A 23088-nucleotide genomic window follows, 5' to 3' on the forward strand; every position below is an offset into this window, starting at 1 on the left:
CTGCACAAGCAGCAGTACAAGCTTCCCTCACGTGAACATGTGCAGCATGGGCAACTACAAGCTTCCATCACATTCTGTCCAGCCAATGTATCTCAACCTGCTCTGACAGATCCACCTTGAGAGACCAGTACAACTTAACCCCCTTTAGAACAGGTAAGGGGATTATTAAAAACAGAAAACAGTTTCTAACAGTCTCTATTCCCACCCTAAGAGGTTAACCATAACAAAAGAGTCCAGAATTTGCTATTAGCAAAGAAAAAAAAACACAGTTCTTAACCCAACTGCTTTCTTACAACAGGCTACCTTTTTTAGAAAAAAAAGTCTTAACTAAGGGGAAACAAAATAAGATAGAATGCCTCATCTGCAAATACTAGCTAGCACTATTACAGAAAGCTCCAGGATTTGAAACAACCAAGCGCTGGGGAAGGACATTTAACATCTATAATATTCAAGTAGATGGACTTTGAGAGAGACAGGGTAGAATCAGTTTAATAAAACTCTGCTTCAAATTCTGGTCCATACCATAGCCTGTGAGCTCTGAGGCTGGCCTGTTCATTGCATTATGTATGTAAGAAGGCTCATTCCCCTCTTTTCTGCTTAAGATTTTCTATTTCTTCCCAGAACTTTATCCATCACTATGCTTTTCATCATAAGCAAATGCTTTAGCTACATCACTGCCTTCTACGTCTCTATCCTTCCACACACAAATGCTTTTCCTCAGTAATTTACAGATCCTGATCATGGATAACATTTTGATGTTAGTTCATGATTTCCCTTCTGTTGAAGTTATATTTATATACACAATCTAGCTGTTTCCCCTTTTCATTCTTATTTTTTAAAAGTCATTACTCAGAGGATACTTATGCTTTAAATTTCAAAAAGCATTTCTGCTTAGCTACTCTCAACACCAACCAAGATAAATAAATCAGGGCACTGCGCCCGCTGAGTGCATATAGCAGTATGATTGATAGCAAAGTATGAAAACACAAACAACTGAAAACGAACTCAAGAAGTAGGGGCTTTTTGGTTAAGGGGTGGAGGTTAATCAGAGGGGATGTGAGCATAATAAAACATCAATGCCTCAATAAAAAGTACCAAGAAACTAAGAAGTGCTTAAGACCAAAACAAAGGAGGGGCCAAGACTCAGACAAGTTAATAAGTCTAATCATCATAGACAATACTGATACCTCCCCACTATATTGCACTACAGTAGTCCAAGTTTGTCAGTGATCTAAGGTAATAAGCAGTGAGGTGTAAAAGTATTAAAAAAAAAAGAGACGGATTCTTTCAGCTAAGCCCCAGTGCCAGAAGATAAAGGGGGTCCCCCATCCCACTCTGTACCTACGAGATAAAAGCTTCGTGCATCTGGCGGTGGGGGGGGGGGGGGGGGGGGGGGGGAAGGGAAACACAGGACCTTCCCGACACCTTTCGAAATCTGCCTCTCCCCTCCCCCAGCTCCCCTGACAATGATACATGGGAATGAATGAACTTTCCTCAAAGCAAAGAGCACGCACACACACACAGAAAACGCATTTCTAAGCCCCTCGAGCAAGTTAAGTGCCAGGCTGCCCCGGAATCTGCAAAAGTGCTGGGGTTTGAGGGGAAAGGGGGAGCGGGGTCATGGCCAAACCTGAACCTGCCGGGGAGGAGTAGAGGAAGGGGATGGGGGGGGGGGGGGGATTACAAGAGAAAGGTAAGAAAGGCTCCAGGGTAACAAAGGAAAGGGGGGGGGGAGAGATAGAGACAACCACCACCTACCGCCGCAATGAACTTTCCCGTCTGGTGACACCGCCCCTGGCCCTCCCGACCCGGGCGGCCCTCTCCTCAGGTTGGTTTTTTTTTTTACCTGATTGTCCATGGCTGGAGGACCCCGCGCCACCTCCTCCTCCGGGCCTGGGGGGAGGAATGTCCAAGGCTCCTCCCCGGCTCACGGCCCCGCCGCCGCCACCGCCGCCGTCGTAAACGTCCTCTCGCCGCTCATCGTGCTTTCCCCGCCCCCACCCCTCTCCGCCTGCCGCCGTCGTCGCTTCCCCCTCCCCCCCACCCCACTTTTTCCCAAAAAAAAAAAAAAAAAAGTCGCGCGCGTGCACGCGCTCACACACACACACACACACACAAGGAAACCGGAAGCGGAGCGCTGAAGCGGTTGGAGAGACACCAAGTACACAGGCAGGCAAACAACAAAAAAAATAAAAATAATAATAATCAGCCCGAGCCCCCTCCAACCGAACCTAGGCCGCAGCCTGTCCCACCCCTCCCCCTCAACTTCTCGCTCGCTCGCGAAGGCGGCGCTGCTGCTGCTGCTGCTGCCACGGCTGCGGCCAATCACGGGGCCGAGCGAGCGCCCGGAGTTACGGCTCGAATCCCACCAATCAAGGGCGGCGGCGGGGAGGCGGGACTTCCGCTCCCGCTGGAGGGGGGCGTGGCGAAGGCGGACAGGAAAAAAAAAAAGACTTAAGGTGGGAGTGACGTGCGAACGGACCAATTGGAGTAATCGGGAGACTGGGCTCGCGCGTTGCCCTGGTAAAGTTAATGTCTCCGGCCTAGGTGTGAGTTGAGGGCTTTATGGTTGGGGGGAATGGCTTGGGACCCATCTGGCTTTGGGTGGGGGGGAGAGAGGTTTGCTGGAGGTAGATTTTGTTTCATTTCAAAGCATTTTTTTTTGCTTTCACTGATTTCTTTAACTTCTCCAAACGAGCCCCCAGGTTTGAACTTTGCCCTGGCATTTGTGAAGCCTGCCTTTCGCACGTGGCTACGATGTGGCCTGTTCTTCCAGTACCCGAGGGGCCCCTCAGCCTGAGTCGCCCACAATCATTTACCAGAGTGGACAGAGATGGTTTTATTTAATTTTTGTTTCAAAACTTTTAACTGGGAAATGGCATACATGTTAATCAGAACTCAACACCGAGCTATACAAAAAAAACCCAAAACTATAAAGATTAAGGAGTGCGCCAGCAGTTGCCATTTTATTAACTTTCGGAGTTTTGCTATAGATTTTTTTTTTCCCCAGACATTTGGTAGAAATAATATTGTAACATTAGTAAATGACAGCAAGTCAAAACCAAAGAAAGTACATCGGGTCTGCGAGCAAGGTGCAAGGTCCTGCAAGCCGCTCTGACTCCTGGTTTAGGGTTATAACTGCTGCTCCATGCAGGTACCGCCTGTTATCCTGATTGTTCATTTCCTTCCTCTTGCCACTAGGGATCCTCTTTGTTTAGCAATCTCATGCCCTTTGGAATTTGGTTACTGTTCTTATTTATTTATTTATTTATTTTAAGTTTTTCTATACCGCCATTCGCGATAAAAATCTCATCATGTCGGTTTACAATTAACAAGTGGATAGGGAACAGAAAGGTAAAAAATAACATTGATCCTAATAATAATAATAATAATAATAAATAACTGTGGGAAAACTATTTCCTGTCGCTGTGCCAGAGGCTACCCGTTAGAGCTCCCTATCATGACCTCTAGGTTTAATTCCTTTCAAGTAGTTAAAAGACTGCATCATTCCCTACAGTCTTGGGGCATGGATGAGATCCCTGTTATTTAAATCCTCGTCAGATGCTGGGCTTAGCAGAAAGAAATAACTGATCTTAAACAAAATCTAGCCCTTAGGGGTTATTTTCGGCTGTGGTCGTTGGTGCGTTAGTGTTATAATCTAGTGTACACTGTTTTCATGGTTAGGGAACGTGGTCAGTTGTTGGTCTTCTACACTTATTTCATATTCAGCTCGATACAGTATCGTCTGGTCGAAGATTGCCCGTCTGTAACGTGCTGGGAGCGCACAATACAGACGAGTAAGGCCATCCAGCGATACAGTCTCCAGTTTCACGCGTCCTTAGCGCTTTGTAAAATAGACACATTACCCTTTCCGCACCCAGCATGTAAATGAACGAAAAAGCTGTATAATGAAGGAATTAGCTATTCCCCTCCGATACTGTAACGGGCGCTGATATTATCTCCTTAGGAACCCGCTGTTTTGCCGCGGCCTTAACGTGCTAGTTTACCGCCTCCCCCTAGTAGGAGTTAGGACTGTGAAACAAATCCATCGACACCGCTTAAGATACTCAAACACAATAAAACAATAAGCCTGGCACCCTCCTTGATGTAGTACGTCCCGGATGCCCCCCCCTCCCCAGCGCGCCCGCCACTACCCCTTTCATCAGCTGCATCCACCCATTATGCCCCTCACGGGCATGTCCCGCTTCACAGAGCGCTCCCACTCAAATCCGTTCATGGGTATATACCCTTTCGCCCCCCTCACAGCACCATGCTACCACTGCGACCCGGCAGTCCCGTGAGGCCTACAAAAAAAAAAAAATCCCCGGCTCCCGCGCCCCCGCACTGGCTCGCCGACTCTACCCCCCTCCTTCCGATCGGGCGGGTAGGCGGCGGCGAAAAGCAAAAAAAACCAAAATCAATTTTTTTTTTTTTCAAAAAGCGACATCACACAATGCATAAAATAATTTCTCCAGCCTTAAAGCGACAATTTTGTTTTTTTCCAAAAGCGACTTACTTTTGGGATCTGTCAAGATCCCAAAAGTAAGTCGCAAAAGTAACTTACTTTTCTGAAGCCATCAGGAACACGATCTTAGCTCCTCCGGACGAAGACGAAGATGGCCGCCTGCACGGGGAAAGCGTGCAATTGGCAGCTGAAGACGTGACGTCACGACGTTTGGCGTCACGAGATGTGACGTCACGTCTTCAGCGGCCAATTGCACGCTTTCCCCCGTGCAGGCGGCCATCTTCGTCTTGAGCTACGATCGTGATGGCTTCAGAAAAGTAAGTTACTTTTGCGACTTACTTGACAGATCCCAAAAGTAAGTCGCTTTAAGGCTGGAGAAATTATTTTATGCATTGTGTGATGTCGCTTTTTGAAAAAAAAAAAATTGCTTTGGTTTTCGCCGCCGCCTACCCGCCCGATCGGGAGGAGGGGGTAGAGTCGGCGGGCCAGTGCGGGGGCGCGGGAGCCGGGGATTTTTTTTTTTGTAGGCCTCACGGGACTGCCGGGTCGCAGTGGATGCAGCTGATGAAAGGGGTAGTGGCGGGCGCGCTGGGGAGGGGGGGGGGGCATCCGGGACGTACTACATCAAGGAGGGTGCCAGGCTTACCGAACCGCTGCTATTGCCTCTGCTCGCAGGTCTATTTCGCCGGCTTGCTGCACGCTTTCGCTTTGCTCGGCTCTGCTCGGCTCTGCTTTTTCTCCTCTCCCGTCTGTCTTCGCCGCTGTGCCTCACCTCCTTCCGGAGCAAGGCTGCTTTCGCGCCCTGCTCCGGGAGGAGGAGAGACACAGCGACGAAGCAACAAAGACTTTTTGTGTTTTTTACACTTCCTGGTACCTGTCATTCCAAATGTCATTTGAAATGACAGGTACCAGCGCACCCAGGTTACTGTATAGGCGCTGTATTAAGCGCCTATACAGTAAAATGGGTTACGCGGGCATAACCTTTCCCTAACGCTTTAAAGCCGCGGCATGCATTTGCATGCAATTAGAAGAGAGTATCGGGGAGTTAGTGAAGAGAACTGTGCGTGCGGGGAGCCTGACACTGCCGCACTGTTTCTACCGCGGTCTTACTGTATCGACCTGATTGTTACAGATCCTAAACTGTGTTGAGTGTATGGGAAGTGCATGAATATGATTGTAGATATGAGTTGTGGGCATGGAAAACTGGGAAAAGGAGTAATGTCTTGAGCCTGTTGTTGTTTGCATGGACTCAAACTGTATACAAGTAATGTATTTTCGTACATTGGTATGTTGAGTTGTATTGGTTCAAATATTTAAAAAAAAAATCAGTATCATAGGCTCCTGTCCCTCCTCTCCCCTACGATATACAGTACATATGTAGGTCCTCAAATCTCATCTCCTATGTCTTTTTTGTTGCAGACCCCACACCACAATTTTGGTTGCCTTTTTCATGCCCATTTCTAACCTATCTGTCTTTTCTGAGATACTGCCTCCAGAACTGAACACAGTACTCTAGGTGAGGCCTCTTCAATGACCACAACAATGGTATTTTGTCACCTTTTTCCTGCTAGTTATTCCTCTCTCTCTGCAGCTTAGTATTCCTCTTGCCCTAGCCCCAACTGATCACATTGTTTTGCTCCCTTCAAATCATTAAACACTATCATTCCGTGATCTATCTCCCAGTCAGTGCACATCAGTCTTGTCCCCCCATTAAGTACAGCCTCTTGAATTTCTACCTAATCACCCATCTCTTCTCAAAGTGAGTTCCATTTACCACTACTTCTGCTGTCTATTAGTCAACCAGTTTCCAATCAGTTGTACCATCTTGGAACCCTCTCCCAGGCTGTTCTTTTATTCATGAGCCTCCAATGCAGGATTGTATCAAAGCTTTGCTGAAATCCAAGTAAATCACATTAAATGCCTGCCCTTGATCTAATACCCTAGACACCCAATCAAAAAATCTATCAGATTGGTTTGACACAACCTTCCTCTGGTAAAAATTGTGTACCTCGGATCCTGCAACCCACTGGATTGTAGATACTTCCATTAATTTTCCCACCACTAAGATTTGCTTTTTACAGTCTTTTCTCTGCTATCAATTTTGTGAAGCAGGACCACAACCGCCCCTCTCCAATCTTGCAGCCCCACTCCCATCTATTGGATAGGTCCTTCAGGGGGACCCATTAGCAAGTGCGGGGGTGCACATTGGCACATTTGCATTGACCCACGCCCAGGGACGCGGGCATTTTATAACTTGCAAACATATATCTGCACATGTTATAAAATAACCTGGATGTGTGCACATGTGCGCCTAATTTAAATGGGTGTGCAAATCCAACTTCTACCACGTAAGTCGGATTTTAAAAGGGGTGCACACCCCCACCATTCCCAGTTTACTAGTTTGTCCACCAATTCGCCCAGTTAACAGCTAGGTCCTCCAACTCCCCCACCCCGGTTTGATAGCCTACACTCCCCCCAGTTACCCTAGACCCTTTAAGCCCCTCCAAAATGGCTAGATCCTTTTATTTTATAACTTAAATGTCATCTATAGCAGAAGCAAAGTTACACAGCAGAGGAGCTCCAGACATGCCGGGGCATGTAAGCATTTATGGTTCCATCTCTTGGCCAGGCCCTGAAACCCCCACACCCCACCCAGACCATGCCAATGGCACACCCCTTTTTGGAAACTTTTGAGATGTGCGCACAGTGGGATTGGTGCGCTTATTTGGGTGCTCTTTAAAATACGGACGGTGCGTGTCAGCCTGACGTCTTTGCACATTCCCTAATTGATGCACTCACTTTTCAGTGTTCTGGGATGTATCTCATCTGGTCCCGTGGCCTTGTCCGCTTTCAGTTTTGCCAGTTCCACCCAAACACTCTCCTCTGTAAATGGGGTGGTATCTACCCCACATCCATCCATTATTCTTGCCAACCAGCTACGATCCTCTTCCGAGTTCTTTAGTGAGCCCAGAACTGAAGTATTTGTTTAATATTTATGCTTTTTCTTCGTCTCTCTACACACATCATTGCTTATCACCTTTAAGTCTTATAATTCCACCTTTGGCCTTCCTTTCTCTGACAAAACTGAAAGAATGTTTTGTGTTCTTGCTTTACCTCCTTCGCCATCCTTGCTTTCATGTAAGCTGTTGCCAGCCTGCTTATTTTCCTTGTCTCTTTCAGCTTCACCAGGTACTCTTGCCTGTGCTGTTCTTTTTAAGATCCTTTTTCTTTTTGGAATGCCGCTCTTTTTGTCTTTATTTTATCGACCACCTCCTTGGAGAATCATATGTTTCCTTTTCCTCTTAGTTTTATTACTTGCATAAATGTTACCATTATTATAGCTCCTTTTGGTCAGACCCACTGTTGTTCCACTTCATCTATCTTCTCCCAGCCTTCCAACTCCTCTTCAAGGTACTTCCTGATTTTAGCTAAGTCAAGACCTTATTTACTAACAGGTCAATACAGTAAAGTGCGGCCGCGGTTACCCCGCTCCTAACCCGCTTTCTACTCACTTTCCGGCCGCGTTAGCCCTTCCTGCGATCCACAATCCCCTTTAACCTACTCTTACCGCGTCCTTAAATCCCCGGGTAACCCCTTCTGCCCGCGGCATGTATATTAGATGTAAACGATCGAATTAGCTATTCCCTCCCATACAGTAACGCGCGCCCCGACTATCGCTTTTTTACCCTGCCGTTTTGCCGCGCATTTAACCTGCTAACTTACCGCTTACCCTTACCCCTGCGTTAGAGGCAGGGGTAAGGGTAGGCGGCAAACTTACCCCCAGTCCCCGCTCACCTGCCCTGGCCGCGTCAATGGGTGCTGGTCTCCGGGGCAGCCCCAGTCCTCTCCCCCCTCCTCCCGAAGCAACAAAAGCGGAAAAAATCTAAATCGAAAAAGCCAAAAAAAAAAAAAAAAAGTAGCAACGAAGTGGACGGTTCTCCTACGCTCGGGATTGCCAGTTCTCTCTCCCCTCCTCCCGGAGCAAGGCGCGTAAAGCAGCCTTGCTTCGGGAGGAGGGGAGAGAGGACTGGCAGTGTAAAGCAACGACTTACTTTTTTCGCAGCCCTCCTCCGGAGACGGACATCAGCGGAAACGGATCACGGCTCCCCTGCCTCCCGGAGGCGAAGATGGATGCCTGCACGGGCAAAAGCGGCCCCTGTGCGTGCAATTGGGCCGCTCAAGGTGTGACGTCATGACGTTTGTCGTCACGACATGTGGCATCACGTCTTGAGCGGCCCAATTGCACACACAGGGGCTGCTTTCGCCCGTGCAGGCATCCATCTTCGCCGGGAGGCAGGGGAGCCGCGGTCCGCCGATGTCAGTCTCCGGAGGAGGGCTGCAAAAAAAGTAAGTCGCTTTACACTGCCAGTCCTCTCTCCCCTCCTCCCGAAGCAAGGCGCAATCCCGAGCGTAGGAGAACCATCCACTTCGTTGCTACTTTTTTTTTTTTGGATTTTTCAATTTTTTAGATTTTTTACGCTTTCGTTGCTTCGGGAGGAGGGGAGAGAGGATTGGCAATCTCGAGCGTAGGAGAACCGTCCACTTCCTGGTACCTGTCATTTCAAATGTCATTTGAAATGACAGGTACCAGCGTGTCCGTGAAGCGTTAGGCCAGCGCACCCAGGATACTGTATAGCGCTCTATACAGTAAAATGGGTTGCGCGGGCCTTCACGGACGCTTCTTGGACGTGGCTTGCATTTGCAAGCTATTTACTTACAGTATCAAGCGGTAGGTGAGCCTGACTGTGCGTGTGGCAACCGCGGGTGCGCCCGGCACTAACGCAGCTCTTCCTACCGCTCCTTACTATATCGGCCTGTAAGCATTTTTCCTAGCAACACAAAATGGGAGAAATCCTTAGTAAACCATGCCCTGAGTATTTTTAAAATCCAGGACTTTGTTTCTTGTGAGTTCTTTCTCCCTTGGCTGCTCTATCAAGCCATATCTAATGATTACTGGTGTTCAGATGGGCACCTACTGGACATTTGTGAGGACCAGGTCCAGTATCACCCCTTCCCCTGTGGGTACCAGTAACATTTGTTTCAGCTGAATCCCTTGAAGGGCATCCTCAATCTCTCGACTCTGCAGAAGGGATACTCCACTCATGCATACAGACATTGGATGGGTGCTTGAGTGTCAGACATCATACCGATGCAAAATGATTGAAGTAAACCTTTAGATTCCAGCAGGTATTGGTGAACAATAACGCACGATATAGCAGCTGGCAATGTCTTTTCGTTTTCAGCAGGAAGTTGAATCCTTCCACTTAATGGTCATAACAACATCATGTCCCCAATGAGGTTGTGTTGCAGGGTGTAATTTCCCCCTTCATATTGTACAGATTCTCAAACTCAGCCAAAAGGTGGAGAAGGGACCATGCTCAAGTCCTAGATCAGACCATGTGCTTGGATCTTAGCCAAAAGGCTGAGAAGCAGGAGATCAATACCACTTCATCTGAGCATAGGTGCGGAAAATAATGGAGACACTTGCAAAAATAGACTCGAATGTAAATGGAATTTCTAAATTAGAGGGATTTTGTAATTTTAGGGAGACTCTGAACTTTCAGCATGTTTACTAGTATAATTACCCAAAAGTCAATGGAGGCAAATGGTGCTAGAAAGAGGGTGACTTCCTCAAAATGAAGGTGGATCTTTGAAGTGGGGGAGGAGGTTTGGGAGAGGGAGGGATCTACCAAGTCAGATACCTTGCAGTCCGCTGAGTTACTACTGAGAAAGATTTTCTTTTTTTTTTCCCCATACATAGACATTACATGGCCATAATGAGCAGGGAATAAAAGATTAATAGACCAAAAAAAAAAAAAAAAAACCCAAAGTAATACCTTTTTAATTGGACTAACTCCCAAAAGCTAGTCTGATAAAAAAATATCACCTTACGTTTTTGTTTGCTAATCTTGATTTCCATGCATAAAATAGACTAACATGGCTACCACAGTACAGTCACGACCAATCAATTTCAAGTGTGTCGTTGAGTCAAATAATGTAAAGAGGGTGATTCACTCTTTAAAAAAAATGAGAAAGCATGGGATAAGTTACAGCAGTAATAGGATGGCTGTGGGTGAAGATCCGTAAGAAGCAGAGTGCATGGGAAGGATGCAGCGTGAAAAGGGCCCTGAACAATGGCAGCTGCAGAAAATGTGTACGAGGGGAGGCACAGGGAATTTCAAGGTGAGCAGGCACCAGGGACCTCTCAGACCCATCAAAGTGGTCCAGCTAGTGGAGTGGAAGGGGGGGCGAGCTCCTTGTCAGGGAGGCCACCCCTAAGCCTTAAATAGAAAGGGGGAAGGGGAAGAGCAAGAAAACAAAAATGCAGAATAGGACTGCTGGCTTCCAAATCCACAACTGCTGAACCATCCCCTGGCTGCTGAACAGGAGAAATTAACTTTTCTTTTTTTGCCCTCTAAACCGCTCTTTCACAAGATGAGAGGCAGTGCTGTGTTGGAACTTCAGAAGAAAACCAAAATAAGAAGCAGATATTTTTTTGCTTCCTAGGGCTATTTCCCAAGAGATGTTCCATCTTGCTTCAGAAAAAGTTTACCCCGCAGTACACACTAAATATGTTGGCATCGAACAGAGAGACAGACAGAGGGAGCACGGCTGGACTGGAAGTCCCAGCCCCCTAAGCACAAGTTTGAAAGAAGCAGACTTTGGCAGCTCTCCATGGAAAGACGGTTAGGGCTATGTAGACACAGGCAGACGTGGTAAGGTGAACTCTCGTCAGCCTTGTCTCCAGATATGCAACAGAAAAGAAACACATTGTCTGTATTTTTAAACGTTTTCTTTGCCCCAAGGAAAATGTTGTTTTGTTCTATATGCACTGTGATTCAAGGAAATGATTGCTTTATGATTAGCAGAGAGGAGGCTGGAAACTACAGGCCGGTTAGCCTCACCTCTGTGGTGGGAAAAGTATTGGAATCGCTGCTGAAGGAAAGAAAAGTGAACTATCTACAAACAGCAGAATTGCTGGACCAGAGGCAGCATGGTTTCACCAAGGGAAGATCCTGTCAGACGAATCTGATCGACATTTTTGATTGAGTGACTAAGGAATTGGATAGAGGAAGAGCGCTCGATGTCATCTACTTGGATCTTAGCAAAGCTTTTGATACGGTTCCGCACAAGAGGCTTGTGAATAAAATGAGAAGCTTGGGAGTGAGTGCCAAGGTGGTAGCCTGGATAGCAAACTGGTTGAAGGACAGAGGACAATGTGTGATGGTAAATGGAACTTACTCGGAAGAGAGATCAATTGTCAGCGGAGTGCCGCAAGGCTCGGTGTTGGGACCGGTCCTATTCAATATCTTTGTGAGCGACATCGCGGAAGGGATAGTGTTATGTTTAAGCGGTGCTTGGGTGGATTCTCGGGTACTGTGGCAGATGACCATGCCCACGGTGAGGAGCCCCGTGAGGCGCCACAGTACTGGGCTAAACGCAGGACTCACAAACACAGAGTTAGTTCTTTATTATACAGCTTGGAGTATACCACCAGAGGTGGCAGTAGTGAGGTAGTCTGGATGTAGCAGTCTCAGGACCCTCGGTAGAGGGGACCCTTCTCACCCCGTAGGGATTCCGGTGTAGGTTTCCCAGTAAGGCAGTACTGTGGATGAGAGAGACTGAGAGTTAGATTACTCTCTAGATGGTTGCTGTAGGTATGCGATTCCACCAGGTTGAAGAAGATAGTACAGGCACCGAGGCAGGGAGAGCAGGCCCTCGAGGAGCGAGTACCTGATCCTTGTAAGGCACCTGAAATAAAGCAGAGGGCCCCCAAGGAGTGGGTACCCAGGTTAGCAATTACCCCGAAGGGCAGAGAGAGAGCTTCCAGCGGTAGCACGGAAGCGGCAGAGTAGCTTAGACCGGCCAAGACCAAGTCCTTGCTAACTCAATGAGCTAGCAACATAGTACAGGCTACATACCCGGATGGCGTGACGACAGTAGAGGGGAACGCCCCGAGGTTCGCGCCATTGCTGGAATAAAAACATGGGTGACGTGCGCGCGCACACTAGTAGGCCCTAGGGAGGAGCATGGCAGGAGGCAGCACCATAGCCGTTCTGGGGACTCCAGAGAGGGCGGCTTGTAGACACGGCAGCAGCAGCCATTTTCTCTAGGGATGTGGGAGGAGCCGTGAACAAGGTGAGGCACACAGGGCGAAGCCGTCTAGCACCGACGGACGCAACAGATAGAAGGTAAGGTTTGTCTTTTTGCGGATGGTACTAAGATCTGCAACAGAGTGGACATGCCGGAAAGAGTGGAGAGAATGAGACGGGATTTAAGGAAGCTGGAAGACTGGTCGAAGATATGGCAGCTGAGATTCAATGCCAAAAAGTGCAGACTCATGCATATGGGGTGTGGAAATCCGAAGGAAATGTATTCGATGGGGGGTGAAGGGCTGATGTGCACGGAGCAGGAGAGAGACCTTGGGCTGATAGTGTCTAACGATCTGAAGTAGGCGAAACAATGTGACAAGGCGATAGCTAAAACCAGAAGAATGCTGGGCTGCATAGAGAGAAGAATATCGAGTAAGAAAAGGGAAGTGATTATCCCCTTGTACAGGTCCTTGGTGAGGCCTCACTTGGAGAACTGTGCTCAGTTCTGGAGACCATATCTCCAAATGGACAGAGACAGGATGGAGGCGGTCCAGAGAAGGATGACCAAAAAGGTGGATGTTCTTCATCGAATGACTTATGAGGAGAAATTGAAGAATCTAAATATGTACACCCTGGAGGAAAGGAGGAGCAGAGGTGATATGATACAGACTTTCAGATACTTGAAAGGTTTTAATGATCCAAAGACAGCGACAAACCTTCTCCATTGGAAAAAAATCAGCAGAACAAGGGGTCATGATTTAAAGCTCCAGGGAGGAAGACTCAGAACCAATGTCAAGAAGTATTTCTTCACAGAGAGGGTGGTGGATGCCTGGAATGCCCTTCCGTGGGAAGTGGTGAAGACCAAAACTGTGAAGGATTTCAAAGGGGCGTGGGATAAACACTGTGGATCCATAAAGTCTAGAGGATGTGAATGAAGAGAAGATGCGTGGGGGTGGCTTGCGGGAATGACAGCGACTACCTGGAGATTAATACCCTTATTCAATAAACATACACATGCAACTCCAACACTGCTCTATGCTTCAACGGCAAGAGAAAATGTGGAAAAAAGGATTTGCATTCACAAAAAAGCGGGGGACTAGCTTGCTTGTTGCGGCAGTTACTACCCCAAATCAAATAAGCCTGATACTTCACTTTCAATGCATATCCAGCATAGCTCTCTGCTTCAACAGCAGGGGGGGAGAATGAAGAAAAGATGATTTATATTCAGACGACAACCAACAAGGACTGAATTACATAGTCTGGGTAAACAAATAAGCATGGGTGTAGCTTGCTTATTGCGGCAGTTACTACCCCTAACCAAATTAACAGGTCGATACTCTAAGGCCGCGGTAGAAAGAGTGCGGCAGTGCCGGGCGCACCCTCATTCCCCGCACGCACAGTTCTCTTCACATACCGCTCGATACTCTATTCAAATTGCTTGCAAATGCAAGCCGCGTCCAACCCGTGCTCAACGCGCGTCCATGAAGCGAAACCCCTTTTACTGTATAGGCGGTATATTCAGCGCCAATACAGTATCCCGGGGTGCGCTGGTACCTGTCATTTCAAGTGACATTTGAAATGATAGGTACCAGGAAGTGGATGGTTCCCCCCCTCCCGAAGCAAAGCGCAGGGCGAAAATTAAAACAAAAGGGAATAAAGTGTAAAAAAAAAAGTAAACTTACTGGCGGGAGCCGGCGGGCGCGCGTTCGATCAGGCGGCGGCGGGAGCCGGCAGGCAGGTGGGCACCCATTCATCCAGGCGGAGGGAGCCGGCGGCGAAAGCGGCCTCCGGCAGCCCCCACCGGCAGTGAATGAATGCGCGCCTGTGCGACCCGTGCGATTTCGGCGCTCAAAGCGACGTCAATCGTCGTGACGTCACACCTTGAGCGCCGAAATCGAACGGGTCGCACAGGCGCGCCGAAATCGAACGGGTCGCACAGGCACGCATTCATTCAGGCGGAGGGAGCCGGCAGCGACAGCGGCGTCAAGCGTCGTGACGTCACACCTTAGGCGCCAAAATAGCACGGGTCGCACAGGCGCGCCGAAATCGCACGGGTCGCACAGGCGCGCATTCATTCATTGCCAGCGGGGGCTGCCGGAGGCCGCTTTCGCCACCGGCTCCCTCCGCCTGGATGAATGCACGTCCACCGGCTCCCGGATAAATGCGCGCCCACCCTCCCGCCGCCGCCTGGATCGAACGCGCGCCCACCCTCCCGCCGCTGCCGCCTGGATAAACGCGCACCCACCCTCCCGCCGCCGCCTGGATCGAACGCGTGCCCACCCGCCCGCCGCTGCCTGGATGAATGCATGCCCACCCGCCCGCCGGCTCCCAGATAAACGCGCGCCCACCCTCCCGCCGCAGCCTGGATCAAACGCGCGCCCGCCCGCCAGCTCCCGCCGCCGCCGCCTGGATGAACGGGCGCCCACCCGCGCGCCGGCTCCCGCCGCCGCCGCCTCGATGACCGCCCGCCCGTGTGGAGATGGGGGATTCAGAAAGTGACAAGGTATTTATATATATATATATAAACAACTTTAGCATTTTATGAGAACTGTAATTTTTTTTGTAAGCCGCTGTCAGCTCCCATACGGAACATGTGGGATGAAATAATTTTTTTACACAAATAACTAATGCAATCGGAGTTCCGTGCAGCATCGTTCATGCAAAAAGAAGGGCTGAATGCAGTTTGAAAGCGGGTTAGTATATATGGAGGTCCTCCATGGTGCAGGACTAACACCAGGTAGAGGGTAGGCGGTAAACTAACAGGCTAAGGACGCGGCAAAATAGTGGGTTACAAAGGAGATAATCGGAGCGCGCGTCACAGTATCGGGAGGGAATAGCTAATTCCTTCACTAAATAGCTAATTCGTTCATTTACATATCATATACATGCTGGGTGCGGAAAGGGTTATGCGTTGGTTTCAAGAAGCGCTAAGGGCGAGTGAAACTGGAGACTGTATCGCAGGATCGCTTTACGCGTCCCAATTGTGCGCCCACAGCGAGTTGCAGACGAAGAATCTCCAACCGCGCTTTACAGTATAGACCTGTAAGCTAGATACTTCACTTAGATGCAGCTCCAGCACTGCTCTCTACATCAGTGGTGGGGGTGGAAGGTAAAGAGAACCAAAAAGTTACTAATAAGGGCCAAGAGTAAAAGATAAGTATGAGAAAAAAAAAAAAGTGTGACAGCTTGCTGGGCAGACTGGATGGGCCGTTTGGTCTTCTTCCGCAGTCATTTCTATGTTTCTATGTATTCCCTCTATGGAGTTACACAGCCCTTCCGGCCCCTCTATTAACCTGTGTTACCTCCCCCGAGATTCTAGGCCTTCCAAGGGCAGCGGCAGCTGTGATTGAACACTACTGCAGAGGAACATGAGATTCAGATTGGGACAGGCAAAGGCAGTGGAACTCTTTCCCCCTCCCCCCCCAAAAAAAAATAGAGCAGCCAAGGAAGCATTGATTTTATATATTTTTCATACATTAAGCACCCATTAAATAAATGCACCTTCAACTTCTGAAATGACCTATCAGAGCATTTCTTTCCTGAACAGCCTGCTGCTGAGTCTGGCAATGTATCTCCTGCAGTTCCTCCTGACTCAGGTCATGTGCCACCTCATTCTCTTATCCAGATGATATTCTAATCTCTCTGGAGGAGGCAGGGCCCTGGTTTTGGCTAGATCTAAGACATGCAGCATGCTAGAAAGATCTCACAGACCTTAGTGACGTTGTAGAGAAGACATCCCCCAGATCGGTCCAGGCAGCGGAAATGTGTTTTGAGTAGACCAGAGGCTCTCTCAATGATTGTCCTGGTCTGCCAATGGGTTCTGTTGTAGTGTACATCTTCAGAGTTTTATGGGTTAGCTTGCAAGATCATGATCCAGGTTTTCAGTGGACATCCTCTGTCATCTGAAGGGAAGATCACAGAGGAGAACAGAGTTAGATAGCCCTTAGTGGTGTACAGTGGGATAGTTCACTGGTTGAGGTTGGAACAGCCCTCTTGGGCCAGTGCTATCCCTTTATTTAGGTATCAGGGAAAGAGAAATATTAGTTGCTGTGTAGTGATAGTGATAAGGACATTCCTGCCTAGAAGCCAATCCTCAGTGATGTGCCCTTCCTGGAAGCAGGCATGTATTCCTGATTGCGAGAAGATTTAGGCATCATGACTGGATCCCGGAAACCTGGCCACGACATCCATGATAATCCCTTTGGCATAGCAGACCATCTGTATAGTAAGCTCTTGCAATTGCGATAAGTGTCCTTATAGGGTCATGAGTGCAATCGATAGCCCCCAAGGTAAAAGGAAAGTGTGCAGAGTGGTAGAAATTGCTCATCATTTGCTGCTGTTGCTGTCTGCTCCAAGGGAACAATATATAGTACTATGTTTTCCCAAGAAATGCAATCAGGAACTGCTTAGTACATCTGGAGGTGGCAGTCTGGCTTATTCCAGCCTAGACCCCTAGAGGTGGCTGGAAGCTGCCGGTGGCCAAAAATGTCAGGATGGTAGTGATCTTGCTGTGTACTGACAAGGTATGGCCCCTGTGGGTGGAAGGGTGCAGGTCCTACTCTAACTGCTGGCATAGACATAGTATTGTTAAATATGAACCTGCACAAGACTTGCTTCTTTGATAGAGATCCAAAAACTGCCCTAGTTCTGTATACTCTGCCAGGGGTAGCTCTTCCACCTCTGTTCTCTCTCCTTCCTCAACCATTGTGCTATAAGTATCCATAAGCCTATTGAAATCATTTTTAAGTTAGAATCTACACCACTCACTCCCCACTCCCAATATAGTCTGTCCCAGGTACACTCACAACCCCTATATGTCCCAGTTATACTCACACCCCCCCCGTATAGCCTAGTATGTCCTGGTTACAACTCAGTATGGCCCAGTCTGTCCCAGTTACACTCACCCCCCCTCCCAGTATAGCCCAGTATGTCTCAGGTGCACTCATTCGTACCTCCTGACCTGTTGCTGTGTCCACCCACCCATAAAAGCCAGCCCATCAAACACCAAGTTGAAAAATATCATGAAAGTTTGAATTTGGCTTGTAAACGAGCAGTAGTAAATCTTGCTCAATGTTGCATTCACACACTTTTAAAATACAACAACTTATGTACACACATGTAAACCATGTCCCTACATGCCCATTTTTTTCATGCATATTTTTACTAAAGGGTAAATATATGCATATATGACGGTATATAAAATACAGAATATGCGTGGATGCTTCACATATGCACGTATGCTCATTTTTCTGCATACAACCTTTTGAAAATTCACCCCTAATTGGATTTCATATATAATACAAAGAACATTTACATTTTGTAATTATTTCTCTGTAATTATGGGGAGAGACAGTTGTTTGTTTTTTGGTTTGTTTTTTTTTTAAACTGCTCTCTAGATTCAATATCATCCAATTCTGAAAAATATAATTTCTGGAAAAAATCATGCAGCACACTACTTATTTCTTTATTGGAAGGATGCAGCATCCTATCTTTATCTTTAATTTTTGTTATATATTTAGTATTTCTTTGAGCCTTAATTAAACAAGCTAATAATCTGCCACACTTGTTACCAAATCTATAGAATATATGCTTTTAATATAAACAGTGAAAATTGTGCTCTTTGCTGCAATAAAGTATTAAAGGTAGTTTGAACTGCCAAAAATTCCTCTTTATTGTCCTTAGAACCATTCTTTGCTAAATTGTCTTTAGTCTTACATAATTGTTTTTCCAAGTCCAAAATCTTTTTATTAATAACATATTTTCATCTCTCTGTAAAGGCAACAATTTCACTTTGCATTACTGCTTTAAAGATTTCCCAGAACAGAATAAGATCTGTAGTATGTGCTGTACTAAATTCTGCAAATTCATTCCATTTGGTAATTAAAACGTCCTTAAAGATTGGATAATAGGGAAATCACCACATTTTTTTTTTATCATCTCTGCAGGACACATCAGTCAACACTGAAGTATGATCAGAGATGGCTAAAGGGCCAAGCTCAGCATTACTTATTCTGGAAATAAAACCATGAAGAGACAAATATAATCTACTCTAGGTTGTGTCGTGTGTGCTCTAGAGAGATGTGTAAAATCTTTCAATTGGATGCAGTCCCGCCAAGCTTCTACTATTCATAAATTGTCACATAGAAATGAATACCTCTTACTATTATTAACACTATTTGCATGTCTTGCCCGATCTATCCATTGCCTGGTCTGTTACACAGTTAAAATCCCCTCCCATCACCAATGGAATATCATCTTTAAAAGCTATTTTTTCCAATAAACTAGAAAAAAAAATAAAATAAGTATTAGGAGCATAATAATTGCACAGTATCAGCTTTTCTCCAAATATTTTCCCAATTACAATAGTAATGTTGTGTTTGGGGCATTGTGGACCCTTGGTCGCGGTGGAGATGACTCCTCCCACGGGGAGGGGCCCCGTGAGGAGCCACAGCGATAGGCTGGTCTCAGAAAGCAAATATGGGAGATGGAAAGCTTTATTGTCCTGCTGTAATTAGATGCAGGAAGGTAAGGCACTGATGTCCGCAATGTTCAACTCTGATTTTTTTTTATTATTATTTTTAATTTTCTAATTCCTTAGGAGGGTCTTGTCAGCACAAAAGCACATGCAGATTTCTCATCGTCACTGGATGACACACTCCGCAAAACTTACTCCCCCAAGTATTTATCAGGTCCGTATAATTTTCATAGCATTAGCTGATTCCGATCCTGCTGTTTCTCTGCCTCTGGTTGTATTTTTATTTTATTGTACTTTCACAAGCACAATTTAAATGTTGTGAAACCATATAAAGACTTTATATAAACATCTCCTTTACATTTAAAGTGAAAAAGAGCAAACTGTATGCTTAACAAGTGTCAAAAATCTTTACAAAGTATTCAAACTTCAACGCCCAATTCCTAAAACAAAAACCACACCTCCTCCATGATATTTTAACTGATTCCAAACCAGAAATTTTCGCAGTAACCGAAACCTGGTTCAAACCCTGCGACACCCCCCTCATTAACCAACTTCCCTCTGAAACCTACGACTTCTTCTCTATTCTCCGTAAAAAGAAAAGAGGAGGTGTCCTTCTCCTCATAGCTAAAAAAGAACTCAAGCTTACCTCACAAACCTGCAATATTCCCAATCAATACGAAGTAGGCCTTTTCAAATCGCAATCTCTACAAATCTGCCTTATCTATACCCCTCCTGGTCTACTAGACAAAGACCCCTCCCCCCTCATTGAATTCCTCACCATCTCCCTCTCTCCCGACATACCCACAATACTCCTGGGCGACTTTAACCTCCACGTCGACTCCATCCCACAATCCCCACCATGCGAAGCAGTTATCTCTTCCTTAGAAGCAATGGGCCTTACCCAACTTATCCACTCCCCAACCCACAAAGCCGGTCACACACTTGACCTTATCTTCACAAACTCACTTATCAACGTCATACACGCCCCCACATGCCTCCCTGTCCCCTGGTCCGACCACTCCATCATCAACACAACCCTCTCTCTACAAACCCCATCTCCATCCCCTCCCTCTCAGTCAAAATTCTTCCAATTTCGTAAAACCTGCCCCCTAGACACCCTTGCTACGGCTTGCTCCAACATCCCAAATCACATTGACCTGGAGACAGCAGATAGTGCAATCTCCTCCTGGACAGAAACTACCCAAAAAATCGCTAACAAGTTATGCCCAGTCATTCAAAAAACTATCACACAAACCAAATCATCCAAAAAAACCCTGGTATACCCAGACACTCAAACCCAAATACCCAGCTTAAAGCAGCAGAAAGACATTGGCGCAAACATCCCACTCCTGCCTCAAAAACCAACTATTACCAACTGATGCATGCATACAGAAACGCCATTCAAACAACAAAAAAAGAATACTATGCTAAAAAAATTCACCACCTCCAATTCAACCCAAAGGCACTATTTACACTAGTTTCAAATCTCACCAAACCCAATGCGTCTACACCCCAAGTCCCCTCCTCACAGACACGATGTAATGAAATTGCCCTCTTTTTTAAGAACAAAATATCCAACATCACCGCCAAGTTTAACCCTAACACCAAGAATTCCCCCACTACCAATAGTATAATCCCTCCCACCCCACACTCTCCCACCTCTCTCTCTTCCTTCGAACCCTCCTCCACTCTAGAAATAGAAAACATTTAAAAAAAGATGAGACCCTCCTCCCACCCCTCAGAAACTATCCCTACTAAATTACTACTCGCTATTCCCAAAACAATAGCCTCCTCCCTCTCCAAAATCGTGAACTGTTCCCTGGAACATGGCCTGGTCCCTATCTCCCTGAAACAAGCCGTGGTCAAACCCATCCTAAAAAAACCCTCCCTTGATCCCTCCAACCTATCCAACCTCCATCCCATTTCCAATCTCCCTTTCCTCTCCAAAATCATTGAGAAACTAGTTAACTCCCGTCTCTCTGACCACCTAGAAAAATCCAACTTACTCCTACCTACACAATATGGCTTCCGAAAACACCTCAGTACGGAATCCCTTCTCCTCTCCCTTACTGACACCATCATCAAAGGTATGGCTCTGGGTAACTCCTATCTCATCGCCATGCTCGACATTTCCGCCGCCTTTGATACTGTAAATCATAACATCCTTATCAACACCCTCATCAACATAGGAATCACAGGTACCGCTCTGTCTTGGATTAAGTCCTTCCTACAAAACCGTACCTACACAGTCCTCACTGACAATTTTACATCCCCCCCTGTTAATCTTGATTGTGGCGTCCCCCAAGGTTCCTCCCTTTCCTCCACCCTATTTAACATACTCCCCCTCACAAACTTCCTCTCCAACCTTGGTATTACACACTTCATCTACGCAGATGATGTGCAAATACTCATACCCTTCACTAATTCTGTACTCACTGCTCTCCAAAAATGGAACACCATCCTCGCCTCCATAAACCAACTCCTCTCTGACATGCACCTAGCCCTTAATCCGCAAAAAACTGAACTCCTCCTCATCTCCTCCAAACATGCATCCATACCTCTTCCCTCCACCCTCCTAACTTTCTCTCTGACACAAGAAACCTTGGGGTTATACTTGATAACCAACTTACCTTCAAACCATACATCAAATCTATTCTTAGCAGCTGCTACTTCAAACTACAAACCCTCAAAAAACTTAAACCCCTTCTCTACTTCTCTGATTTCCGCACAGTACTTCAATCTATAATTTTCTCAAAGATTGATTACTGTAACGGACTCCTACTTGGTCTCCCTGCTTCCCACATCAAACCTCTACAACTCCTTCAAAATGCCACTGCACGCATCCTCACTAATGCCAATAAGAAAGACCACATCACTCCCACCCTCATTAATCTCCACTGGCTACCCATTCACTCACGAATTATTTACAAGACCCTTACCCTCATCCACAAAAGTATTACTAACGAACATTACAACTGGCTAAACCCTCCCTTCCTCCCACGTACCTCCACCAGACCCACCCGATCCTCGCTCCGTGGAACCCTTATTCCCCCTTCCATAAAATCCACCAGACTCATTTCCACCACCAAAAGGGCCCTCTCCCTAGCAGGCCCTTCCCTTTGGAACTCCATGCCCCTTGACCTTCGTACCGAACCCTCCACACCCACTTTCAAAAAGAAACTCAAACCTGGCTCTTCTTCCAAGCATACCCCCAATCACAATCACCATCATCCCTTACTGACACCCTAATCCAACCACCCACCCTCACCAACACCCCGCCTCAGGACCCACACCCTGCACCCACTCCCCCCAAAGAACTACAAACCTAAAATGTTAGTTATTACAAACGCCTTTCCCCCTCAATCATTGCTCCTCTGCGCTTTTACTACTTTGTATATAATCGATGTGCTTATCACTTTTCCTCAAACCCCTGTACATATCTTTTCCTTATGTATCCTTTGCACCCTCCCCCCGCCCCCTCCTTTGTCTCTTCTACCCTTATCCCTCCCTCCCCTACTTATTTATCTTGTTTATTGCTATGTTACTGAGTTTGTTACAAACTGTTCCTTTTAAAGGCTTTGCCTATATATCCTTGGTTGTAAGTTATCTGTAAACCGGCACGATGTGCAAACGGCTGCCGGTATATAAAATAAAATAACATAAATAAATAAATAAATTTAGCAAGTTTATTTTGTTTTCTCAGTGTTCAGACAAGTGAATCCAGAACTAGTGGGTTATGCACCTCTACCAGCAGATGAAGACTGAGCAAAGCTGACATCACGGTGTATATATACACCCCTGCAGTGACGACAGCCCGCCAGTATGCTCCATCTCCCTACTGCATCTCTCTACTGGGGATTGTTTAAATATAAAAAAAATAATTTTTCAAAGAACAGAAGAATTATTCACCCCGCTCTCCCGTGGTGATAGCTTATGGTCCCTCCCTCAGTTAAGAATTCCTGAGGTGATTTCGTTGGATCCTTCCCTCAGATGAGTGCCTTGGTCTGGTAGCTGGTTTTTCAGCAGACATGGACTTAGCTGTAAAAAAAAAACAA

General features: G+C 46.7%; 1 protein-coding gene and 1 long non-coding RNA gene across 3 annotated transcripts in view; one reads left to right on the forward strand and one right to left on the reverse strand.

The window, feature by feature from the left end:
- Positions 1–1986, reverse strand: part of MLLT1 (MLLT1 super elongation complex subunit) — a 198661-nt gene extending 196675 nt beyond the window's left edge. For both annotated transcript variants that reach the window (XM_029610916.1, XM_029610915.1), the window contains exon 1: positions 1847–1986. In XM_029610916.1, the coding sequence (XP_029466776.1) occupies positions 1847–1858 (12 nt within the window). In that variant the 5' untranslated portion in view covers positions 1859–1986. The remainder of the gene's footprint in view (positions 1–1846) is intronic.
- A 510-nt stretch (positions 1987–2496) lies between these two features.
- On the forward strand, positions 2497–22863 carry LOC115096709. Its single transcript, XR_003858129.1, has 3 exons — positions 2497–2549; positions 19157–19247; positions 22737–22863. It is a non-coding gene; the product is annotated as an uncharacterized LOC115096709 (long non-coding RNA).
- The last annotated feature ends 225 nt before the right edge of the window (positions 22864–23088 follow it).

This window comes from Rhinatrema bivittatum, chromosome 8 (assembly GCF_901001135.1).
Source record: "Rhinatrema bivittatum chromosome 8, aRhiBiv1.1, whole genome shotgun sequence".
Lineage (NCBI taxonomy): Eukaryota > Metazoa > Chordata > Amphibia > Gymnophiona > Rhinatrematidae > Rhinatrema > Rhinatrema bivittatum.